The 25,076-nt window shown below is 39.6% G+C and overlaps 1 protein-coding gene across 1 annotated transcript in view; it reads right to left on the bottom strand.

The window, feature by feature from the left end:
* rngtt (RNA guanylyltransferase and 5'-phosphatase) overlaps nt 1–25,076 on the bottom strand; it is a 134,232-nt gene that overhangs the window by 45,620 nt on the left and 63,536 nt on the right. The window contains exon 11 of the mRNA XM_063001128.1: nt 16,616–16,780. Within this exon, the coding sequence (XP_062857198.1) occupies nt 16,616–16,780 (165 nt within the window). The remainder of the gene's footprint in view (nt 1–16,615; nt 16,781–25,076) is intronic.

Genomic DNA, 25,076 nt, shown 5'->3' with positions numbered 1-25,076 from the left:
AGAAACTGATATTCTACAGAAATCGCCCGCTCAAATGATTAATGATGTCATAACATTTTCCACAGATTTTGCGAATCACTGCGAGATAAGAAACAAATGGCTCACCGAACCAGTGTTTAAGACTGATGAGCTGTAATAAAACCGCAGGAAACGCGGGGAAAAAAGGTCTTGGCAGGAGCAGCTAATGCCGAAGCCGTCCCACGTCCTTCTGACATTTTCAAAGTCATGATGGATAACATTAGTGAGCCCGTAAAACCGAAATCTTCACCATGCAACCCACATGCTTCCCACGTTTCGGTCACAACTCATCAAACACGAGAAGTCAGCGGAAACGACGCCGCGGCTACGCGCTTCCTCAACAGATTTCCATTCATGTACTATTTATGAGCCCATAAAGGTTAGATACACTTCTCCAGTATTAGAAGGACAAATGCTTCGAGTTCGCTGTGTACAGCTTCGAGTTTGAGTGTGTGCTTGGCTCAAATGTCACAGTGGCCGGTGCCAAAAGTCAGCACTGATTTAATGCTGGCATTTAAAAGTTTGTCCGGCGTACTACGCCGCAATACAGCTCTGTGGCTGCAAACCATTACACCTGGTATAATAGCCATAAAGATAATGACTTTAAAAGCTCTAAAAGATCAAGCAGCATGGATCAGTGCAAACACAGCACAGGTTCTGAGCCAACAAAATAGAGTTTAAACGATAAATGTTAGCTCTCAGTCGAGCTGTTTTTAAACCCATTATAGCAGTGATGGAGTTTCATTATCAGGTCCTGCACTTAAACTACGATAGGCCACTAGGAACTCCATCTAGATGGTAACAGGAGAGGTGACAAACCAGCTGATCTTGCACTTCTTTAACACAGAAAGTAATGAGAAAAGCACTACACACTGTTTTAGCAATCAGCAGAACTGATTAAACATGATTAAACATTATTTTTCTAATATTCAGAACTTAAGTTGCAGTTTTTCAGAACAAAACAAGATCCTTAAAAACACGGGTTGACATGTTTAGTGATCCTGACTTTGGGATGAATTGGAATGTCAACTGTAAGCCAGGCCTTCTTGTCTAGCATCACTGCCTGACCTCACAAAACTGAATGCACACAAAAAAGGATCTCCAAAATAGAGTTGTGTAAAAGTTATCCTGAATAGTGGAGGCTGTTTTAGCTGCCGGGGGTATCAGTCATGTAGTGTGCATTACCCAAACTCTGAGGGGGGCTCTGTTATAATGTGAGTGATTTTGGCATGGGATGTTTAACAAGCTTATGATCAGGCGACTACATAGTTTTGGTCATGTAGTCTATATGAGACATTCTCATGCACACCAAAGGAATGGATATATATGGATCCACTTATACACATTATATGAATATACTGTATACATCCTGTTATATGATAGAGTGGTATTCTTACTGTTGTTATTGTTAGTACTGTTATTGTTGGTACTGTTACTATTGGTACTGTTACTGCTGTTTATTGTACTATTGGTACTGTTACTGTTGGTACTGTTACTGTTGGTTACTGTCACTGCTGTTTATGTTACTGTTTGTATTGTTACAGTTAGTGTTGTTACTGTTAATGTAGTTACTGTTGTTACTATTATTGTTGTTGTCTTTCCTTTTACTTTTGTTACTGTTGGTACTGTTTCTGTTATTGCTGCTGCTGTTACTGTTATTGCTGTTACTGTTACTATTATTGTTGTAACTGTTAATGTTGTTACTCTTGGTACTGTTACTGTTATTGCTGGTACTGTTGCTACCGTTGGTACTGTTACTATTATTGTTGTTACTGTTGGTAATGTTACTGTTGGTAATGTTACTGTTGGTAATGTTACTGTTGGTAATGCTCTTACTGTTATTGCTGATACTGCTACCGTTGCTACTGTTACTATTATTGTTGTTACTGTTAATGTTGTTAGTGTTAATGTTGTTATTATTGTTGTTACTGTTAATGTTGTTACTGTTACTGCTGTTATTATTGTTGTTACTGTTAATGTTGTTACTGATGTTATGATTGTTGTTACTGTTAATTGCCAGACTACTGGGTTAAAGTATCTCTGAAACTGCAATGGGTGTCTGGCACCGACCAATACAAGAGCTTGTGAGACTCAATTACAGATAAAGTAAATAGTGGTGATGAGGTGAATGTCACAACAAGGTGCATCAAACCCTTTTGTGTATGTGGCTGTGCAGGCATAGGAATGGGTTGTGTTTAAAAACCACTCGATTGATATTCTAGTCACACATTGTGCATCCAAGTGTAAGAAGGAACTATTACATTTCACTCTAAGAGAAGCTGCACTAAAATGATTCAATTCATTCATACATAATGCATGTAGTATTCACGGGGGAAGACAAAACAGGACGAAATAATTTAATACGGAACACAGCAGCTTTCTGATCAATCGAATCTAATTCCAAGCGCCAGTCCACAACACGACACTTTAAAAAATAAAAAATCCTCCAAAAACACTCAAACAATCAACAGTTCAATCAGCTGGCAGAAACCTTCCATTTAATGCATCTACGCTGAGGACCATCTAAAGTCTCTTTTAATTAAGACCCATCTGCGTGTGTCGTCTCTATTGTGAAGACATCAGCACCTCCTCATTCACACCTACACATCCAGTCGACGTGCTGAAAAGATGACAGAACGTTCAATAAATAAACGCAGCCCAAGCAAACACCTCGTTCGTTTGACTTCAGACATGACAAGCCCTCTGCGTAGAAACAAACATGTTTAGCTGAGAAGAAAGAAAGCTCAGCCGAATCTCACCAGCAGCGACAACTTAATGATTGTTTCCTTAAACAGTCCATCCTCCGTCAGTCCATCAACATGATGGTGTGTAGGTGCTAACTAATGAAAGAAGCCAAAACCAAATACAAGTGCAACTTCAAAAAACAATCTGTTGGCTTTTTTAAAAGTCCTTGTTTTTTATTTTATAATAATTTACCAGTGTTCTAGTTACTGGGTTGTTTTTTACTCAGAAATGACTTAACATGACCTTCTCCCAACCTCTTTTATAATTCCCTGAGAATCTGTGTTCAGTGACTGTGACTTGAGGCTTGTGTTGTTATACAACACATAGTTTCCATCGCAGTATCTGATTATTTGGTAAAAGCATTCAAACTGTGCTGTTAGGTCAAAAAAAGGACAGTTTTGCTCACCATCCCCTTCTCTAAAAGAGCTCCCCCATTCCCAGAAGCACGGCTGGCTTGAGTGTGCAAAGAATTCAGAAATGAGGTACAGTAAAAAAATTCAAATCCAAAAAATGCTCTAAAATAGTCTTAAAACCCTGTTTAAAACTCCATCAGCTCTGCTGTTTCTTATCCACTCATACCAGCACAACACACACTAACACACCACCACCATGTCAGTGTCACTGCAGTGCTGAGAATGATCCACCACCCAAATAATACCTGCTCTGTAGTGGTCCTGTGGGGGTCCTGACCATTGAAGAACAGCATGAAAGGGGGCTAACAAAGCATGCAGAGAAACAGATGGACTACAGTCAGTAATTGTAGAATGTTATGGCTGATCAGTGTATTAAGCATGACATCTAATTTTTCCATAACACTAACAAAACACACTACACATGAGAAACACACCAAGTTTTTGCACGATCGAGTTCCCAAAATCACTCAGCAGTTAAAAAGCCTGGCTGAATATTGGGTAGGATAATAGGGTAGAAAATTGGCACCAAAATTATACTTCTGATTACCCACAAAATACCAGGAGTATTTTTCTCCTCCTTTTCTCCCAAATCAATCACAGAACTCCAGGTGCAGGAGTAAAATACAGTCAGAGATAAAAGAAGTGGGTTGATATTCAGGTCACATCCTGGAGCCATCATGCTGGATGAAACACTGTTTTTTGTGGAGTCTGGTCGTGATTTCAGCTCTTCCAGAACTCGCTTCACTTAAACAAGCACCCAAACATCCAGAAGCCAGACCGGATCTGGCTGTGTTCATCTTGAAAAAGAATTTCACATCAATGACATCAACAGCTGAACCAAGAGCCTCGTGACCTCTCCAAAGAGCAAAAGAGCAAGAAAAGAAAGAGCAAAAATGATATAAAGAGTGATGGTCTAATATACACAGATCAGCCATAACATTAAAACCACCTCCTTGTTTATACACTCACTGTCCATTTTATCAGCTCCACTTACCATATAGAAGCACTTGACTGTAGTCCATCTGTTTCTCTGCATACTTTTTTTAGCCCCCTGTCATGCTGTTCTTCAATGGTCAGGACCCCCACAGGACCACTACAGAGCAGGTATTATTTGGGTGGTGGATCATTCTCAGCACTGCAGTGACACTGACATGGTGGTGGTGTGTTAGTGTGTGTTGTGCTGGTATGAGTGGATAAGACACAGCAGCTCTGCTGGAGTTTTTAACACCTCACTGTCCCTGCTGGACTGAGAATAGTCAACGAACCAAAAACATCCAGCGAACAGTGCCCTATGGGCAGCGTCCTGTGACCACTGATGAAGGTCTAGAAGATGACCAACTTAAACAGCAGCAATAGATGAGCGATCGTCTCTGACTTTACATCTACAGGGTGGACCGACTAGGTAGGAGTGTCTAATAGAGTGGACAGTGAGTGGACACGGTATTTAAAAACTCAGGTCAGTGTCCATGTCAGTGTCACTGCAGTGCTGAGAATCATCCACCACCTATATAATACCTGCTCTGTAGTGGTCCTGTGGGGGTCCTGACCATTGAAGAACAGGGTAAAAGCAGGCTAAAATGTAGGTATGTAGAGAAACAGATGGACTACAGTCAGTAACTGTAGAACTACAAAGTGCTTCTATATGGTAAGTGGAGCTGAAACAAGGAGGTGGTTTTAATGTTATGGCTGATCGGTGTATTTTGGCCAAAGCTGGTGTGTGAATTAACACCACCTCCAGCTGGAGGATGTTCTATACGCTTCTTTTAGCACTTTCAGACACCAGATTTGATTCTAACCTCTCTTTTTTTATTACTCTTCTAAAAATGTCAAATGTATCAACCTGACATTAAAGTACCAAAATGAAAAATGTAAATATCATATTAATTCATGATTTTCTAAATATGGAATTTAATCAGTTCCACAATCCTGTCAAACAGACTGCAGAGAAAACACTTGAAAAAATCAAGCACACACACAAACTTTATGTTTCAGGTTTACACAACCCCCAGTTTGATCAAAAAGAGCCAGATCACTACACCCTCCCTCCACCCTGTGTCCAACCTTCAAACGCATCTTATCACCTGCCAGTGTTTAATTCCCACACAGAAAGAAGAACCCCGTCTGACCTACCCTTCCTCAAACATGACAGCTCGCGTTCATGTGGAAGCCAGGCCGAGCCACGGCTCTGCTGATATTTAAACTCGCGAGTTCGATCACTCTGCAGTAGTGTGCTAGCGCTAGACCAGCGGTCCCTGACCTTTTTCGAACCATGGACCGGTTTCATATAAGATATAATTTCACAGACTGGCAGAGGCGAGAGAATTTAAAATAAAATTATACAAAGTGACTGAAATAGGTACGTATCATATGTGTCAAGAGGAACAGATGTTTCAAAATAAAGAATCTTTCAGAGTGTGATTGTCAATAAAACAGAAAAAAAATTATTATTTATTCTCTCTGTGTGGCTCAGTAACAAATGACTGGTACCGGTCAGTGGCCCTGTCGTTGGGGACCACTGCGCTGGACCATTGGGCCACCCAAGCAGTGTAGTTTCCTTTTTTTTTAAGTATCTGTGCCCCTGCTATCTTTGGGAGAAATGGACAATTGAGTTGCATAAAAAAATCCAATGTTTCCAATGACCCTGAATCGTTGATAGAGCAGGGGACAAGTACATATCCACATACTTTCGGCCCCAGTCAGTGATACTGTACTGTAATAATGGGTCATGGGGCAGCATATTCAATCAATCCCTGCTAAAAACGTTAGCAAACTTTTACACATGAACAAAACTACTGACATTAGTGACTACATGGAAGTGTACAACACATGCTTTCTCTTCTTTCTGCTGTTATATGTAATGTGCAGTTTTCGAATCGCTCTCAATTCATTTCTCAGTTTCTATAACTCACTGGGTCTGTCTGAAAGCCTAGTGAGCTGCCTTGCTGCCTACTGCTACCTGGGCAGCTGCCTAAGTCGAGAGGATTCTAATAAGACAACAAACTTATAAGGCAGATTATTTAGACGCACTACTTATACAGCGATTGTGTCACCACAGTTTTCGCTTACTAAGCTAATACGGTTAGCATCAGGCCATTCAAACCAATGGGCTGAGGTGGCACAACCCGCTAGCATTCCAGCTAACGTCTCCCTCTGTGTACTGAAAACAGTAAATTGTCATTAACCAGCCCGAATTTGCAAATAAATGACACTTGTGCACCTTTATACAAATTAAAAATCAATGAGAATTTATTTACATTTGAAAAGAACTCCGTTGGTTGCTCCACATTCGTCCGCTATATTTGTCCTTTTTTGTGAGAAAAGTTGTGCCACACTGAATGCTGGGATTGCCTTCACCGCTAGGAAGCATCAGACGCTCCTCGTTATTCAGTCAGATTATAGCTTCAAATTAAGGCACCTCAGTAGGCAGCATTTGAAGTCATCTAAAAATTTAGACAACCTTTTTTCCGGGAGCAGGTACAATGACAGACCCACTGATTCAGCAATGTTTTTTGTTGGTTAAATAGGCTAATCGCTAACAGCCCAACCTAAAAACTCTTGGTTCAGGCATTAAATGAGACAGAACCCGAGGGTAGAGGATTGTTTGAGAAATCTTCAAAAAGTTTCAGCACTTTTATATTTTGGTTGGAAACAATGAGAGTGGGAGGAGTAGTAATTGGTTGTGTCTGTGAGACTGAGAGAGAGCTTATAGTCTGGATTTAGCGCCATCTCATTTCCACCTTTTTGGACGCTCAAAGAAGCTTTAAGGGGAAGAAGATTTTCATGTGATGATGATGATGATGTGAAAGCAGTGACTATGTGCTGTAGGTGACTACGTAGAAAAGTGATGTAATTTGCTTTTGAAATTCTTAATAAATAGAGTTGAAAAAAGTGTGGAAACTTTTTGAAGAGCCCTCGTATTCTGGTCTCATCCCGGCAGCATCATTAGGGTTGCCACCTTTTCCAGCATTGTGGAGTCTGGTCATGATTTCAGCCGGCCCAGCACTCAAACGAGGGCAGCGCTTCAGCCGTCACACTGCACCTGAGCAAGCAGGTTTCATTAAACCTTTCGCTTCCATCAGAGCCTGGAAAACTCTCGCTTGAACCGAATAATAGATCAACAAAATGATGGAGGCAAGCAAGGTCGATGAGCCAGGTCCAACTGAGAGCCGGATTCTGTACTCGTGCCTCGTTTCTGAGACGAGCTGAGCAGACTGGTGACGAGAAGGATTAAATTTGAAATATTTGGGAGTGGAGATTTAGAGTCCTGTAATTACCACCTAAGAAGGAAATGGAAATGAAAGTTTCTTAAGTCGAGATTAAAGAAGACATGGACGGATTAATACAGAGTGAACAAGGCTGCTCATAATAAAATGCTCAGCACTCACAGATAAGGTCCAAGGTCGCAAACAAGTTCAGTCTTCTTTTCAAATTGAGAAAAGATTTTCAAATGTAATCCTCAAACCAACAAAACCAACTGGTCTGCTGAAATTTAAAAGCTGCTGGAACATGAGGGACACTTTCCAGAGTCCCATTTGTACTTGAGAACTATCAGTTACAGTAAAAGTGCCGGTACTATAACATGTCACTGTACATGGGTTACATAGCCAAAATATCCAGACACCGTCTTTAACTAATGCTTTTTGGTAATTCAATCATTTCCACCCTGGTGGTTTCCAGTAGAGCTCGGTGACTTAAAACTTAACACTATCTATGCAAGACAACTTTCAGTTAGTTTCTCAATGTTCTACCTTGTAGAAGCATCCAGAAGCAACAACAGCTCAATCACAAACCAAAATGAACTGAAAAGACTTCGAATTTGGTCATTTAAAAAGGCACACATAAAAAAACTGTATAATTTAATGTTAGACTTAATTACCATGCATGTTAGCTTCTTTTAGCTGGTTTATCCTGCTACTTTAACTGAATCGACCTCACTCACTCATTCACTTTCTATGCCGCTCATCCTAAGCTGGAGCCTATCCCAGCTCTCAATGGGTGTATAGAATCACCCTGGACAGGGTGCCAGTCTATCACACACAAACACATTCACACCTTAACACGGGCCGCTGTTGGCTGGATATATTTTTGGTTGGTGGACTATTCTCAGTCCAGCAGTGATGGTGATGTGTTTAAAAACTCCAGCAGCGCTGCTGTGTCTTATCCACTTACACCAGCACAACACACACTGACACACCACCACCATGTCAGTGTCACTGCAGTGCTGAGAATGATCCACCACCTAAATAATAACTGCTCTGTGGTGGTCCTGTGGGGGTTTTGATCATTGAAGAACAGGGTGAAGGCAGGCTAAAACAGTATGCAGAGAAACAGATGGACTACAGTCAGTAATTGTAGAACTTCAAGCTGATAAAATGGACAGTGAGTGTAGAAACAAGGAGGTTTTAATGTTACGGCTGATCAGTGTATTGATATTTAAGTCTTTCTGAGCAACAATATGCATTAAATGAGTTAAGAATTGTGCAGGATAATGCTGCTTTTAGCCTAAATCAAGTTCAAGAGAGTTCAAGAGTGATAATTGAAGACCAAGATGCATCTAAAAATCCTCTGAAACTAGACACAGCTATTCAGATACTGTAAGTACTGAGCATCATTTCTGCTGTCAGATTCTGTATGTATCTGCATTCTTCTTTCCCGGTTGCAGCCAAACTACACAGGAAAAACGACTTCCAGTCACAAAAAAAAAAATCAATGTCACTGTTTCATTTCTATCAGCGTATCATCAAAACAGAGCTCCAAGGTGGACTGTGGTACTCGATTATTTTTAACTGTGCAGCTTTACTTTGCCTTTAACCAGGACTCCTACTGAGCTCAATGACCTGCTCGATGAGTCATTCAAAAAAAAAAACTATCAGACCGAAAAGGAGCAACAAAATAAATCAGTCAAAATAAATAAATAAATTGAACTAGAAGGTAAATCTGAGAACAACAAAGATGATGGGAATTAATTTCACGACTCAAATCACGACTATTCAAATGTGCCTAATACTTACATGTTTAAAGCAAAATACATTAATAAATGTTGAAAATCGTTACGTCTGCTGACCCCCCCCCCAGCAATTAGTATGTGGGGGAAAAAGATGATATATCAGACTCCATGGAACAGTGGTCTCTTGCTGACGTCAAGAAGAACAAAAACCCAAAATGTACTGAGATAATAAGATGTATTTTAAGAACCTCTGGAAGAACACATGTGCCAGGAATAAAAAGCTGAATCATTGGAAACACTGCCCACAATCAAGCAAGCTTTAATTCACCACGTACACCCTTGCTCCTAAATTGGCACTCAGCTGAATTGTTACTGATCACATGTACAGAAAGTGTCTTGTTCCTGCAACACAACCTGTAAGCACTAGTTTCCAGACCAGAAATGTCCAAACTACAACATAAGGGCCACTTGCACCCTGTTACCATTTTTTTTCTCTTTTTCCCCCAATTTTCTCCCCTAATCTAGTCGTATCCAATTACCCTGTTTGTGTTACGCTTCACCTCTACCAATACAACCCTCCACTGCTGACTGAGGAACTTCGCAACTGACACACGCCCCCTCCGACACATGTGCAGTACCGACTGCATCTTTTCACCCGCACGAGGCGAGTTCATGTGCGGATCAGCCCTGTGCACGGAGAGCCACACCCTGATCAGTATCATTCCCCAACTCTGCGCAGGCGCCATCAACCAGCCAGCAGAGGTCGTAATTGCACCAGTTATGAGGAACCCTGGTCCGGCTCATCCCACCCTGAACAACAGCCAATCGTTGTTCATGTGGCCGCCCAGCCCAGCCAGATGGCAGAGCTGAGACTCAAAATCCCAGCTCTGGTGTGCTAGCGTGTTTTTACCGCTGCGCCACCTGAGCGGCCCCCGTTACTATTTTTGAACAGCTCGCAAGGTATCTTAGTCGGCCAGCTATTAAGCAGGTTTTTAAAAAAAATGTTTAAACTGCTTGAACTCTGGGTTTGGACACTTATTCCTGTTCTAGACTGAGGACACTTATTTATGCCCTGTCCATAATGCCAAGATAACAATTTATAAGTTGCAGAAAGCATTGAAATCTCAAGACACAATATGGCCAAAAGTATGTGGACAGCCCTTTCGATAATTGAGTTTGCATGTTTTAGCCCCACTATTAATCCAAACCCTATTCACCACCTATGGGATAAACTGGAATGTGGATTGCAAGCCAGACCTCCTCATCCAACGTTAACTTGGTCTTGGAAATGTTCTATTGACTGAACAAGCACAAATTCCCAAACATATCAATCATTTTGAGCAATTCCAGAAGAGTGAAGGATGTTTTATGGGTTTGATTAGCCATGCTCATGCTTCTGGAATAGATGGTCAACAAAAAAGTGAACTTGGACTCAGTTGTCCTAACTGTAAGTATTTGACAGACTTAATGGCAAGCAAAGTTTGAATGTGCATCAAGGGATTTGATGCATATCCAACGAATTCTCCATAAAGATACACCGTCCAGGACAATTCCCCTTCCAACGCTCAATATTTATTGCATCATTAGACATGACGTGATCTCTCGGAAGTGACTTCAGCTCGGCTCGGATCAAAAATCTATGAAAGTGAGGTGGAGAGCTGCGAGTGAGACTACATTAGCGACATTAGCTTTAGCACTTTACGGTATGATCAATAAGCATGCTCGGATTGAAGCAAAAATCAGCAGAATTTTAAATTGTTAACAGAGCAAATTGCTGATGCATTTCTGATAGTTTCAGTTATTCCACACCTGGCTGATCTGGAGCCAGTGAAATTCTGATCAGAGGGCAAAGCCGTGAGGTCTTACAAGCAACACAATAGTAGTAATTTAGGGAAGCAAACTGTCTGAATAAAAGCTTAAGTGACCAACCAGCTGTTGAGTCACCAGAGTTTATTTATTTAATTCGATGTTTTATGCTGTGTTTACACAATGGTTATATTCACAGCAGAAAGGGTGGGTAAGTCTACAGCCCTTGTCAAGTGTTGTTTTAGTATGCTGTTTTTTAGATCATTTAGATCATAGTTTTTTAGTTCATTTATAACCATTTTGTTTTCAAGAAATTGAGGATTGTTTCTAAAGATTTTTCTCATAGTCTTAGTTATTGCTATAGATTGTCATTCATGTAAGTATTTAGGCCATTTGGCAAATATCACAGAGTGGGGTAGCTTCTCCCATTACTTATTTATTTATTAGGATTTTAACATCATGTTTTACACTCTTTGGTTACATTCATGACAGTACAGGTAGTTACTGGTTACACAAGATTCATCAGTTCACAAGTTTAATGTCAAACACAGTCATGGACAATTGAGTATCTCCAATTCTCCTCACTTGCATGTCTTTGGACTGAGGAAGGAAACCGGAGCTCCAGGAGGAAACCAACACAGACACGGGGAGAACATACAAACTCCACACAGAAAGGACCCGGACCGTTCAACCTGGGAATCGAACCTTCTTGCTGTAAAGCCACAGTGCTACCCACCGAGCCACCATGCCACCCCCATTTTGTGTTCCATTCTGTTTGCCACATATTTGCCACATATGGGGCATTTTCTCCCCAGTTTTTAGCATAGTCAATTTGTCTTCCACTGCTGGAAACCTCACTTGCATGTCTTTGGACTGTGGGAGAAAACCGAAGTTCCCGGAGGAAACCCACGTGGACACCCACGTGGTTAATTCGCACTATGAGGTGGCATTCAGTTAGCGGCAATTTAGTATCTCCAATTCACCTCACTTGCATGTCTTTGGACTGTGGGAGGAAACCGAAGTTCCCGGAGGAAACCCACATGGACACAGGGAGAACATGCAAACTCCACACAGAAAGGACCGGGACCGCCCCACCTGGGGATCGAACCCAGGACCTTCCTGCTGTGAGGTGACAGTGCTACCCACTTAGCCACCGTGCTGCCCTAAATGAATGGACAACAATATTATCATCAGAACATTTTATCTAAGGCCCTACCTAATTCGCGGTCGTAAAAATCGCATCCCGTATAATATGCAATTTGCTGTGAAATTCAAACTTTAAGGTTTGTGTTCAGCGCGCAGCATTCAAGGCAGTTTGAGGCGGTTCTAGCAATCCTACGGCAATTCAGTTAGCCAAAATGTCTAAGATGTCGAAGTAAAGCAGCTAAAAACACGACTCGGGTAACTGAGTCCCAACCAGTCCTGTGGACGCAGAGAGGGGGGGTCAAAACACAGACAAGAATTTTTGTATTTGAGACGGAGCCTCGCACCGTCACTAGATGTTCTAGGTTTACATTCAACCGTTAAGGTAGGTTGTGCTGTGTATTGTAGCATCCATTTATTCTATCATTCAATTTATTTATTCTTAAAACTAATAGCCTGAATATCAGCCTGGTTAGCAACACGGTGAGGACAGTGTGCACGCATGCATGTGGTCTACGAGGCTGAATTGACCTTGATATGCGATTCCATTCAGCACATGACTCTATCTGAGCGAGGGCCAGCACATGAATCCGAGCGAGGGCCAGGATTAACACCACTAGAAGCTCTTCATCACTCCCGTCCGCCTCTATTCACAGAGTGCTAATGTGCTTTTTACACCCTGCTTGGGCTGGAGCTAATCGAATCGCAGCTCATCTCCCCGTCCTCATCTGCCTGGCCAGCAGCGTACTTAACGATGATAAAGGACGTGAGGAAGCAATCCACACGACGGCTTTATTGAGGCGCACGTTTATGTAAATGGCCGCTCAGATCCAAGTGCCTCGTTTTCGGGGTTTTGTTGCACTGTAAACAGAAGCCTTTGAGAGAGAAACAAGCTGCTCGGTCACATTCAGACAAAAAACAGTTACAAAAATTCCCCAAAAATATGAGCCAGACACATTGTGACCACGGTGACCCTGCAGGACAGAAGCTTTCTTCTCAAATCCTTGCTGTAGTCTTTGGAAAGATGATGCGATGGGAAATTCCCGAGCGTATTCCTCACAGTAAAGACGTCGCTGTCTAGCCATCGGAAAGAAGGAACCGAATTCCTCTAATATTCGCTCTTCAGACACTTCCTCTTTAACTAAGAGAGCACTGTGCGCCCGGCAGATGGCCACTCCAGAGAATAAAGACGTCCTTTCAGTCACCGGGACGTGCAGGCATGACTTCACCCCCTATCATGCATGCACATGGCAAATCACCAAGCTGATAGAGACGTTCTTACAAGATTAGAAAATGAAGAGGAAGAGGACGGGGTAATAAAGAGATGAGTGATTACTGCCGAGCTGGATTGGCATGCATGAGAAAACAAGCAGGCGCAAACTCTCAAGACGGACTGATCGGTTCGGAGACAAAGAGATCGGTTGTAGACGAGCAGACGTGCTGGCAGGGACACAAATTATAATGAAGTGTCCTTAAAAATGGAGTGAATTGTACATTTACATTTTCGGCAGACGCCAAAGCAACTTACAGTACTATGTACAGTATATATTATATAAGCAATTGAAGGTTAAGGGCCTTGCTCAAGGACCCAACATTGGCAACCTGGCAGTGGTGGGGCTAGTACCAGCAACCTTTCGATTACTAGTCTGCTACCTTAACCACTAGGCTATAACTACAATTTTTTATATACAAAAATCAGCCACTATGAAGCTAAACTTTCGAATAAACGAGGCAAATCTAACTGATTTTTTATTCTGCATCTATTTTTTCATTATTTTCTTTTCCTTTCAATCTAGTTATATCCAATTCCCTGACTGTAACCTGACCAGTCACAGACTATCACACATTGTTTCTTTTTACCTATTATTATTATTATTATTGTTATTTAACGCATTATAATAATTATTATTAATGTTAACGCAATATAATTATTATTTATTATTAATATTATATTATTTTTTATCATTACTTTATATTATTGTATTATTATTATTAATGTTATTTAACACATTATAATTATTATTATTAATGTTGTTTAACGCATTATAATTATTATTTAATATTAATATTATATTATTTTTTATCATTAAATTATTTTATTATTATTATTAATGTTATAACACATAATTATTATTATTATTAATGTTGTTTAACACATTATAATTATTATTTAATATTAATATATTGTTTTTGATCATTACTTTATATTATTTTATTATTATTATTAATGTTATTTAACACATTATAATTATTATTATTATTAATGTTATTTAACACATAATTATTATTCAATATTATTATTACATATTTTTTATCATTACTTTATATTATTATTATCATTAGTGTTATTTAACACATTATAGTTAATATTTATTATTATTATAATATTATTTTTTATCATTACTTTATATTATTTTATTATTGTTATGGGAGATGGAGACTCCAGAGATGGAGTCACACGGAAAGCTGAAATGCGTATGGAAAGTCACACACTGCAGACGCCTTGACCAGCCAGCGGTGGCCACAATTGCAGCCACAATAGGGAACACCTTTGACCCTCTCTCAGGCACAGCCAGCACAGACAATGGTGTCTGTGTAGGCGCCCAGCTGGTCAATAGTACAACTGAGATTCACACTTTGGTCTCAGTGTTAAAGGATCAGCGCATTAGACCCAAAACGCTCTTAACTGACTGATTTTTATTCAAATATGTGATGCGTGATCAGCCAGTATTTCTGTGCTTAGTTCAGTTCCCACACACACCCACACAGACTTCATCATTTTAGCAACTGTTCTTTGTTTGTAACTGAATGACTGGAACATCTACTTCATGTCAGAAAAAACTACTGTATACTTGTCGGAGGGTGTGTGTGTTAGTCACAGCTCTCCTCAGTCAGAGTGGAGGTCAACATCAGTAGAGAGGAAGCGTAATGCAATCATGTAATTGGAATTGGGGGGAAAATGCAAAAAAAAAAAGTTCTTAAGTTCTTATTTAGACACCTGGCCCCTGATTGCAGAGACTCTTACCCAGATCTCAGACATGGTAGGACAGCATAACAGACGGCTGCGCCACCCAAGCGCACTTCAATTTTTCACTCAAGCTGATACACTGATCATAAAATTTTTAATAAAATACTGAATACATTTATATTCCTTATATGCATTAAGACTTTTTACCCCCAGCGTACACAGCTGAGCTGATCTCGTTTAAAAGGCAGGAGCGAGCGAGTGGATGAGAAGAGTTTCTATTCAGACACTTATATTAAGCATCTAAATGAAAGAGGTGTAGCTTGTGATGAGCTCTCCGGTCTCCATAATTAGCAGACGCTAAAAGATAAGTCTTGCAAATTACAGTGATTGATTTAAATAATTAAATGTGAGCTCTGAACCGGAGCTTTTCCACTAGTGCAGTTTGATTACAATTAATGTGTGTTAAAAAATAAACAGAACACCCACAATGAACTAAGAGAACAAACAGTGCTGATGTTATTCCTAGCTGCTTTGATCTTTAAGAAAAAAAAACACACTTGGAAAGTAAATACAGTATATAAAAAAGAACTTTCAAATGAATGTATTGTTCTTATTATTATATAAGATAATAATAATTAATGTTATTATTTATATATTACTATTATTTTGTTAATACTATTAGTTATTTAATTAATTTAATACTATTATTTAATATTATTCTTTATTATTATTATTATTAATGTTATTTAATACATTATAATTATTATTTAATATTATTATTATATTATTTTTATCATTACTTCGTATTATTATTATTATTATTATTTAACGCATTATAATTGTTAATTAATATTATTATATTATGTTTTATCAGTACTTTATATTTTATTATTATTATTATTATTATTATTAATGTTGTTTAATTATTATTTAATATTATTATTACACTGATTTTTATCATTATATCATTTTATTATTATTGTTATTTTATATTATTATTATATTTTATTCTTTTATATTATAATATATTTTATGTATTTTTTATCACTTTTAATTATATTATTATTGATATTTTATAATACAAGCTTTCGGATCTCAGCTGTGCTGGCCGGACACCCACACAGACATGAATGGCTGTGCCTGTGGGGAGGATGGTTAAATGGGTTACTCAATCTTTGGCAGGCAAAAAAAGCAGATAATTAGGGTGAAAGTTTACAGCAGCAAAATGAAGTAACAATTGGGGAACTGGATATGACTAGATTGGGAAAAAGTCCAAACAGAAAAAAATAGAAAAATAGAGAAAAGAATAACCAACACACAAGAGAAAGAAATGTTAGATTAAATTAGAAAAGAATGATAAAAGGTTATTATGCACATTTTACCCAGTGAATTAATGAGTAAAACAGCCAGTCAGGTAGTCAGTCAACCAGCCAGCCAATCAGCCAGCCAGACAGTCAGTCAAACAATCAGTCAGCCAATCAGCCAGTCACTCAGAAGGCGATGCATTGTCTCGGCAAAAAATCCAGGGTGTGTATGCGCCTGTACATCTAGATTGCTATCAACTCTCTCTCTTACCTTGCGAGCAGCGTGAAGGTCGAAGAAAGGCTTGTTCCTAACACTGAAAGGTTCCTTGGTCTTGTTGATCAGTCCCATCTTGATTTTTTCGGAGCGTGGGAAGATGATTTCCTTCTCTATACACAGGAGGCGTCTGCTGAAGTCACACTGACCCACCGGCTGGCCCTGAAAAGCAACAACAATCAACATTTAATTCATTCCCCAACTGCTTAAGAAAAGTCGTTACAATTATCATTCATTTATTCAGTTTTAGCAGGTCTGGTATCCTGGTCAGGGTCAACACTCTGTACGGGGCAAGAGTACGCCTTCAACAGAGAGCAAACTTTTAATTACTCACAGCTAGGGCTTTGTTTTATAGAGTAACTGTAAAAGATTTGTATTTTTCAGCATTTATTTTGTATTTCTGCTTAAACCTGTTTGGAATGCACACAGCGGACTGGAAGGAGTGTGATGGCAAACAAAAATGACAGGTGAAATTAGCATTAGTTTTACATTTTTGAGCCATTATGCAAGAAACAGTCAACAAGTCTGTGCTAAAACGCTAAACCTCGCACCACTGGCATCTGTTTGATGTTTTGTTATGAAATTCATGTCTAAAATTATTTAAAGTGTTTTTTTCTATTTATTTAGGCATTTTTTTCCCTTTTTCTCAGTGTAGTGTAGCCAGTTAGTCTCCTGCTGCTGGGGATCCCGACTGCGTTCCAGGAGGGTATATTCCCCCTCAGATGTGTGCGCAGTCCCTCAACCCCTCTTTTTTCATCCGTGCATCAGCTCAACTTACCATATAGAAGCATTTTGAAGTTCTACAATTACTGGGAGGTCAGGACTCTCCCAGGACCACAACAGAGTAGGTATTATTTGGGTGGTGGATCATTCTCAGCACTGCAATGACACTGACATTGTGGTGGTGTGTTAGTGTGTGTTGTGCTGGTATGAGTGGATCAGACACAGCAGCGCTGCTGGAGTTTTTAAATACCGTGTCCACTCATTGTCCACTCTATTAGACACTCCTACCTAGTTGGTCCAACTTGTAGATGTAAAGTCAGAGACGATCGCTCATCTATTGCTGCTGTTTGAGTTGGTCATTTTCTAGACCATCAGTAGTCACAGGACGCTGTTGGCTGGATGTTTTTGGTTGGTGGATTTTTCTGTCCAGCAGTGACAGTGAGGTGTTTAAAAACTCCAGCAGCGCTGCTGTGTCTTATCCACTCATACCAGCACAACACACACTAACACACCACCACCATGTCAGTGTCACTGCAGTGCTGAGAATGATCCACCACCTAAATAATACCTGCTCTGTAGTGGTTCTGGGAGAGTCCTGACCATTGAAGAATAGCATGAAAGAAGGGTAACAAAGCATACAGAGAAACAGATGGACTACAGTCAGTAATTGTAGAACTACAAAGTGCTTCTATATGGTAAGTAGAGCTGATAAAATGGACAGCGAGTGTAGAAACAAGGAGGTGGTTTTAATGTCATGGCTGATCAGTTGACTAGTTGACTGTTTCTTTTCTTATTCTGACTTGTTTTTAAATCCCAGTAGTAGTGTAGCTAAACCTATAAGCTCTTGGTTCATTGTGATGGATTAGAGCTGATTTGTATGCACTGCAGGTGGAGGTGGATACTGAGGGTTTCCACAGAAGGCTGAGGAACAGGGAACAGGAAGAGCTGCTATGAGTTCTACAAGTAACAACTCTGTTTAATCAACCTCCTCCAATCAGCAGTCTGTCAGCATCCATCTCCATGGTAACAACCCTCTTTAATATACTACGGTCATGTTTGTCTCACGGCTGCTGTTCGGCGACCCTGGGGGACGACTTTTGAGCCTGATAAAAGGAGCACGCTGTCAGAATTTGGCAAGGACCGGTCAGTTGGCTTAAATGGAAGGGGGTGAAAGGCGTGTCAAATATTTGGGGGCAGTGACCCTAACAACTTTACTTTGGACCATGTGGGTAGTTTTTCTTGTGTAGTGCTGCAAAATAAATACACATACACCGATCAGCCATAATAATAAAACCACCTCCTTGTTTCTACACTCAGTGTCCACTTTATCAGCTCCACTTTGTAGTTCTACAATTACTGACTGTAGTCCATCTGTTTCTCTGCATGCTTTGTCACCCCCTTTCATGCTGTTCTTCAATGGTCAGGATTCTCCCAGGACCACCACAGAGCAGGTATCATTTGGGTGGTGGATCATTCTCAGCACTGCACTGACACTGACATGGTGGTGGTGTGTTAGTGTGTGTTGTGCTGGTATGAGTAAATCAGACACAGCAGTGCTGCTGGAGGTTTTAAACACCTCACTGTCACTGCTGGACTGACAATAGTCAACCAACCAAAAATATCCAGCCAACAGTGCCCCGTGGGCAGCGTCCTGTGACCACTAATAAAGGTCTAGAAGATGACCAACTCAAACAGCAGCAATAGATGAGCGATCGTCTCTGACTTTACATCTACAAGGTGGACCAACTAGGTAGGAGTGTCTGATAGAGTGGACAGTGAGTGAACATGGTATTCAAAAACTCCAGCAGCTTCCATTTATTTTATCATTCAATTTATGCAGTGTTTGTTTATGGAGTGATTATAGAGTGTTTATGGAGTGTTTGTTTGTTTATTAGGATTTTAACGTCATGTTTTACACTTTGGTTACATTAATGACAGGAACGGTAGTTACACAAGGTTCATTAGTTCACAAGGTTATATCGAACACAGTCATGGACAATTTTGTATCTCCAATTCACCTCACTTGCATGTCTTTGGACTGTGGGAGGAAACCGGAGCACCCGGAGTAAACCCATGCAGACATAAGGAAAACATGCAAACTCCACACAGTAAGGACCCAGACCGCCCCACCTGTGGATCAAACCCAGGACCTTCTTGCTGTGAGGCGACAGTGCTACCCACTTAGCCACCGTGCCGCCCCAATTTATGAGTGTAATTTAATGACTGTTGGGAAATGTGGCATTTTTCTTTAAAAAAATCTGTGAAATCTGTGATTTTTGAAAAACGTAAAATTAAGCCCTAGCTACGTCTACGAGAGAAACTGGACTGTCTGGTCAAGAATACTTATAGTATAGCATAATCCTCCACGAGTGGTGCAGCCAGCACTTTACACTTTAGGTTTATTTGTACTTTACACAAAGGCATTTTGGCAGCCTGTGAGACCGGATCTTGTCCACTGATGCGACAGCTTGACAAAAGTGTTCAGAACTTCTGCCTCGAAGCCGAAAGATTCCAAAGCCTGAATAAAACATCCATCTGTTGCATTAGTCACAAGAGCACAGTTTCACAACGTTCTACAAACACATCAATGCTATCTCACATTGTTTCAGACTTATAATGAAGCCCTGAAGGCACGGTTATGGAAAACACTGCAAAATATCATCGTGTCAGGCCAGACACATTTGCAAACAGTGCTAAAGAGAGAAAAGTCAGATTTGCTTTGATTTTTGTAAACATTTCCTGCATGAAATTGCTTTTCTTATCTGCACTTTCTGCTAAAGTGATCATTACCGAATAACACAGCCGTATCACAGAAGCTCTGAAAGATTTTCAACCTTTAAATGAGTTCAGTCTAATAGAAACTGCATGAAATGTCAACCAGCAAGACGTTAATTAAAAAAATAAATCCTAATAAAGTATAAGTATTCAAAATCTTCCTGATTAACAGCTTAAACTCATTGTCTGATTTTAATTTGCTTATATTTGCACATCTTGGTTACATTCACAAGATTCATCTGTTCAAGTCTTTTAATGTCAAACACAGTCATGGACAATTTTGTATCTCCAATTCACCTCTCTAGCATGTCTCTGGACTGTTGGAGGAAACTGGAGCTCTCAGAGAAAACCCACACAGATACAGGGAGAACATGCAAACTCCACACAGAGAGGACCCAGACCGCCCCACCAGTGCTTCCCACTTAGCCACCGTGCCGCTCCACCTGGGAATCGAACCCAGGACCTTCCTGCTGTGAGGTGACAGTGCTACCCACCGAGCCACCGTGCTGCCCATGCTAGAAAATAAAGTTTATGTCATTTTCAGGGAAGCACCAACAATTATATTCAGTGCTTATAGTGGGGAAAAGTGGCAGTACCTCCCTTATTCAGATGTTGGTGTAGGTAACAGCAGGTACCAGTAAAGCATTAAGTATTACATTGTAAATTACCCTCACTTACACCAGCATTAGTCTTACTTGTCTTGTAGACCTGCGACAGATCTACTGATATTCAGAGCCTAAAGTGGTGAAAGATGAACCAAAGCAGCGAGACATCAGTGTGAAGCTAAAACTTCCAGACTATGTACACATCAAATACTGTGTTAACATGAACTTCATCACCAGCGAGAAAGCGAGGAAGTGAGACTGTAATTTTCTCTCATTTTCTATCTTGCAGCATCCTGAGTGGAAGCTTTCAAGTGCAAATTACCACCAGGCTGTAGAGCAATTTTTATAATGGAGTCTTCAGTGTCACACTTTAGGTTAGAAGCTGAGAAATGCAGAGACAGAACGACAACAATGGATGAATAATCGATGGGTTATTGATGAAAAACAAACACAAAGAAGAAATAAAAGAACTGAGAAAATAATACAGTCAAGAGAAGTGAGTCTGGTAAAATAAACCACAGGTCTGCAAGTACCTGTAACAGTCCTGACCATGGAACACTGAAAACCCAGGTCAGGATATAATATGATGGACAAAATACATCCAACATGAGCCGAGATCTACTACTACTAATACTACTACTAATAATTATACTACTACAAATAATAATACTACTACTAATAGTAATAACAATACTTCTACTACTACCAATACTATTACTAATAATAATATTATTACTACTACTACTAATACTACTACTACTAATAATAATACTAATACTACCAATACTACTGCTAATTCTACTACCAATATTACTACCAATACTACTACTAACACTACTACTAATAATACTATTACTACTACTACTACTACTACTACTAATAATAATAATAATAATAATAGTAATAATACTAATAATACTACTAACAATAATAATACTAATAATACTAATAATACTACTACTACTACTAATAATAATACTAATACTACTACTACTACTACTAATAATAATAATAATATTAATACTAATACTACTACTAATAATACTAATAATAATAATAATAGTAATAATACTAATAATTATAACACTGATCAAAATAATAACAACAATAATAGCAATACTACTACTAATAATAATAATAATAATTGTAATGATAATAATAACAATAATAGTAATAATACTACCGATAATAATACTACTGATAAGGATAATTATAATACCAATAATAACAATACTACTACTATTACTACTACTACTAATAATAATAATAAAAGCAACAATAACAACAATAACAATACTACTACTACTACTACTACTACTAATAATAATAATAATTATATTTATTTATACAGCACCTTTCATACAGCAGTAGTTCACAGTGCTTTACATGACTGTATTTGTGTTATTATGGGGGATTTAACTCTATACACAGAAATACTTTAGCTAGACCCTGTATCCTCACGTATGACCAGTATTTGAGGTGATTTAACCCCATCCCCCAAATACCTTCGTACTTCTGTTTGATAAATGAGCAAACAATGTAAAAAAATATATAAATAACAAATATTTATGCAATGTTTGTTGTTGTTCATTAAAACTTTAAATCGTTAAAGTTAAAATCATTAAACAGTACAACAACAGAGACTAAAACATTGTGCATTGTTATAAAATTGTGATAGAATTACAGAGTCAAGCAAACTGGGTTGAACTGCACACCATCCATCTCATTCTCCTGAAAATTCATGACCCCTACATTCATGTGCAACGATCCACTGACATTTAGGAATCTGCACGTTTCAGGACGTCTCTACAGGCTGGACAGAATTTACTCGTCAGCTCTATGCACAAGCACTCAGAGGAATAACATCGATTCTGCCAATATTAGAGGACGAGCGGAAAAAAGGACAGAAATCTGAGGACCTACATTTCACAGCAATGGTTGAAAGCAACTATTATTCCTCTGGCATCTTTTGTGGGTTGGATTTGAGTGTGGGTGGAAAAGAGCTTACTTAAAGATTGTGGATGAATGAAGGATGGCAAGAAGTATTTGGACAAATGACTATCATGAGCTTGTTGGACGTCCCATATCAAAAAGGAGATGATGTTAAAATAGAGTGAGATGTTAAAAGCCTCTGAGAAGGCTTCTTACAAGACTTTGAAGTATGTCTGTGGGAATTTGTGCCTTATTCAGTCAAAAAATGTGTATGGCTGGGCACTGATGTTGGTCAAGAAAGCCTCAATTGATGTTCTAGTTCATTCCAAAACCATTCAGTTGGGCTCTGTGCAGCTGAGCTTTTCTTCATGTCTTTATAGATCTTGCTTTATGCACAGGGGTACAGTCATGCTGGAAATATAAAAGGGCCTACCCTAAACTGTTGCTGCAAACTTGGAAGCATATCATTTTTTATATAACTGATTTTCTACACCTGTTAGCAACTGTTGTGGATTAAACACACACATTTTAAAACTAAACAGGCTGCCTCAATACTTTTTTTTTTCCATATACTGGTTGCCACTGGTCAGGCTGGGCGCTTTACAGAAACAATTGGCCAGCATTTTGAAAGGAAGCTAGATTTAAAATAATCGTCTGTTTGATCAAGGCATCAACATGACTGGACAAGACACAATGGCAACCGGCCAGTGGTGGAGTTTGAACCAGCAACCTCCCATATAGGTGTTACTGGCTTTCTGTCAGAGTAGATATGCGCTAAGCCTGGATCCCTGGGTCTCTGTATGCTACAGAAGCCACTAATGCAATTGGGATTGAGCTATGTCAAAATGAATAAGAAGGAAAAGGAGGAGGTGAGGGGACAGTCTTCCAACTGAGAGCCCAAAGCTCTACCCACTACACTACCACTGTTAAGGTTGCCAATAGTAAGCAAGCCATCAAATTCCCATCAAATTAAAACGTTTTACTGTGTCTACAGTTCTGCTTCTCTCAATCCAGAACCTTAATGTAGTGACTTTTCCCCTGTCATTTAAAAAAAGCAATTCAACCCTAAGAGGAAAATGCTCTTAAAACACCAGGTTTCCCATCTATTCCAGATGGTACTTGCATTCCCAGCATGCCATCTGGTCATGTTTGGCTGTTAATTGAACAAAGCCTCTGCCCTACGAAACAAGAATAAGCGAGTCCTTCATCAGCATAAAAAAATTGATCTTGTTTTGCTAATTTATGGCAGCCGCATGCTGAACCTGTAGCCTCTGGGAAACGAAGGCGAGGCCAAAGGATCGATTCGGATCGCTTCAGTGGGCGGGAGGTGAGAATGACACACTTAAGGTGTCACAGTTTGCTTTAATATTTATGAGCAGCAAGAAACTCGGGCGACATGCTTAACCTCTATACGTACCTCTATAGGTCAGATCCTACTGATTAGTCTGGCTGAAGCTACAAAGTTTTAAGCAGAGCACGACACCACCGGCGTGGCACCAGCATTTAGACGTTCTTCGGAGATTTTCAAACGCTAACAGCAGGACATGGCTGACGTAAACTAGCAAAACAAGATGTGTTTGTTCCTGAGGCTTGAAGGACTTGCTTTGCGAGAGGAGCTTTTTGTTTGATTAATTGAACCACACATGGGTTTAAGATGCTGGGAGCGCAGAAGCAACCTGATTGGTTGGAAAGCTTTGCGCTTTATGATGATTTTCCTCTTGGAATTAAACTGTAAAATGTTTTTTTAATTGACAGAGAAAACCCTGATGAGCATTCTCCATTTTTGCCACAGAGCCAGAAAGCTCTTGCTTTAGATAAGGAGAGAGCGAAGTGTGTGTGTGTGAGCGTGACGGTTGATTTGAATCCTAAATGAGCAAGTACACACCAGAACAGCAGGGGTTTCAGTATTTAACAGAAGGACAGAAATTAACCAGGTATTATCACCACAGCGTTTTAGAGTAAATGATGGATGCAAATGTATTTGGACCAGTGTTGTTAAACATTCCTCCATATTCCTCGTAATCATTAGCTGTATATCGACAAGTTCTAATCGGATTCATCTAACAGCTTAAAGCAGGGCTTTTCAAACTCTGGGTCGTGACCCTTGCGTGGGTCATGAGCCAAAAATAAACTAATTTTAACAGGCACAAACACGAAATGACCTTGTACACGAACGCCCCCTTGTGGAGGCTTCACATTACATCCTGTAAACCACAGTGGGACCAGATTGGCACCCTTTTTATTAATTAAGTTTTTTTTTTGTGTGTGTTTCGATGCATTGTTCGTGATGACTGGGTCCCCTTGGGTGGGCCGTGAGCCAGAATGAAACTCATTTTAACAGGCACAAACACGAAATGACCAGTGTGGTAAAACATTCCTCCAAATTCCTCCAGTTCTAATCCGATTCATCTAACAGCTTAAAG

Source organism: Trichomycterus rosablanca, chromosome 9, assembly GCF_030014385.1.
Source record: "Trichomycterus rosablanca isolate fTriRos1 chromosome 9, fTriRos1.hap1, whole genome shotgun sequence".
Lineage (NCBI taxonomy): Eukaryota > Metazoa > Chordata > Actinopteri > Siluriformes > Trichomycteridae > Trichomycterus > Trichomycterus rosablanca.
Note: the sequence above shows the minus strand (reverse complement) of the source record. Positions and strands in the feature narration are given on the sequence as shown.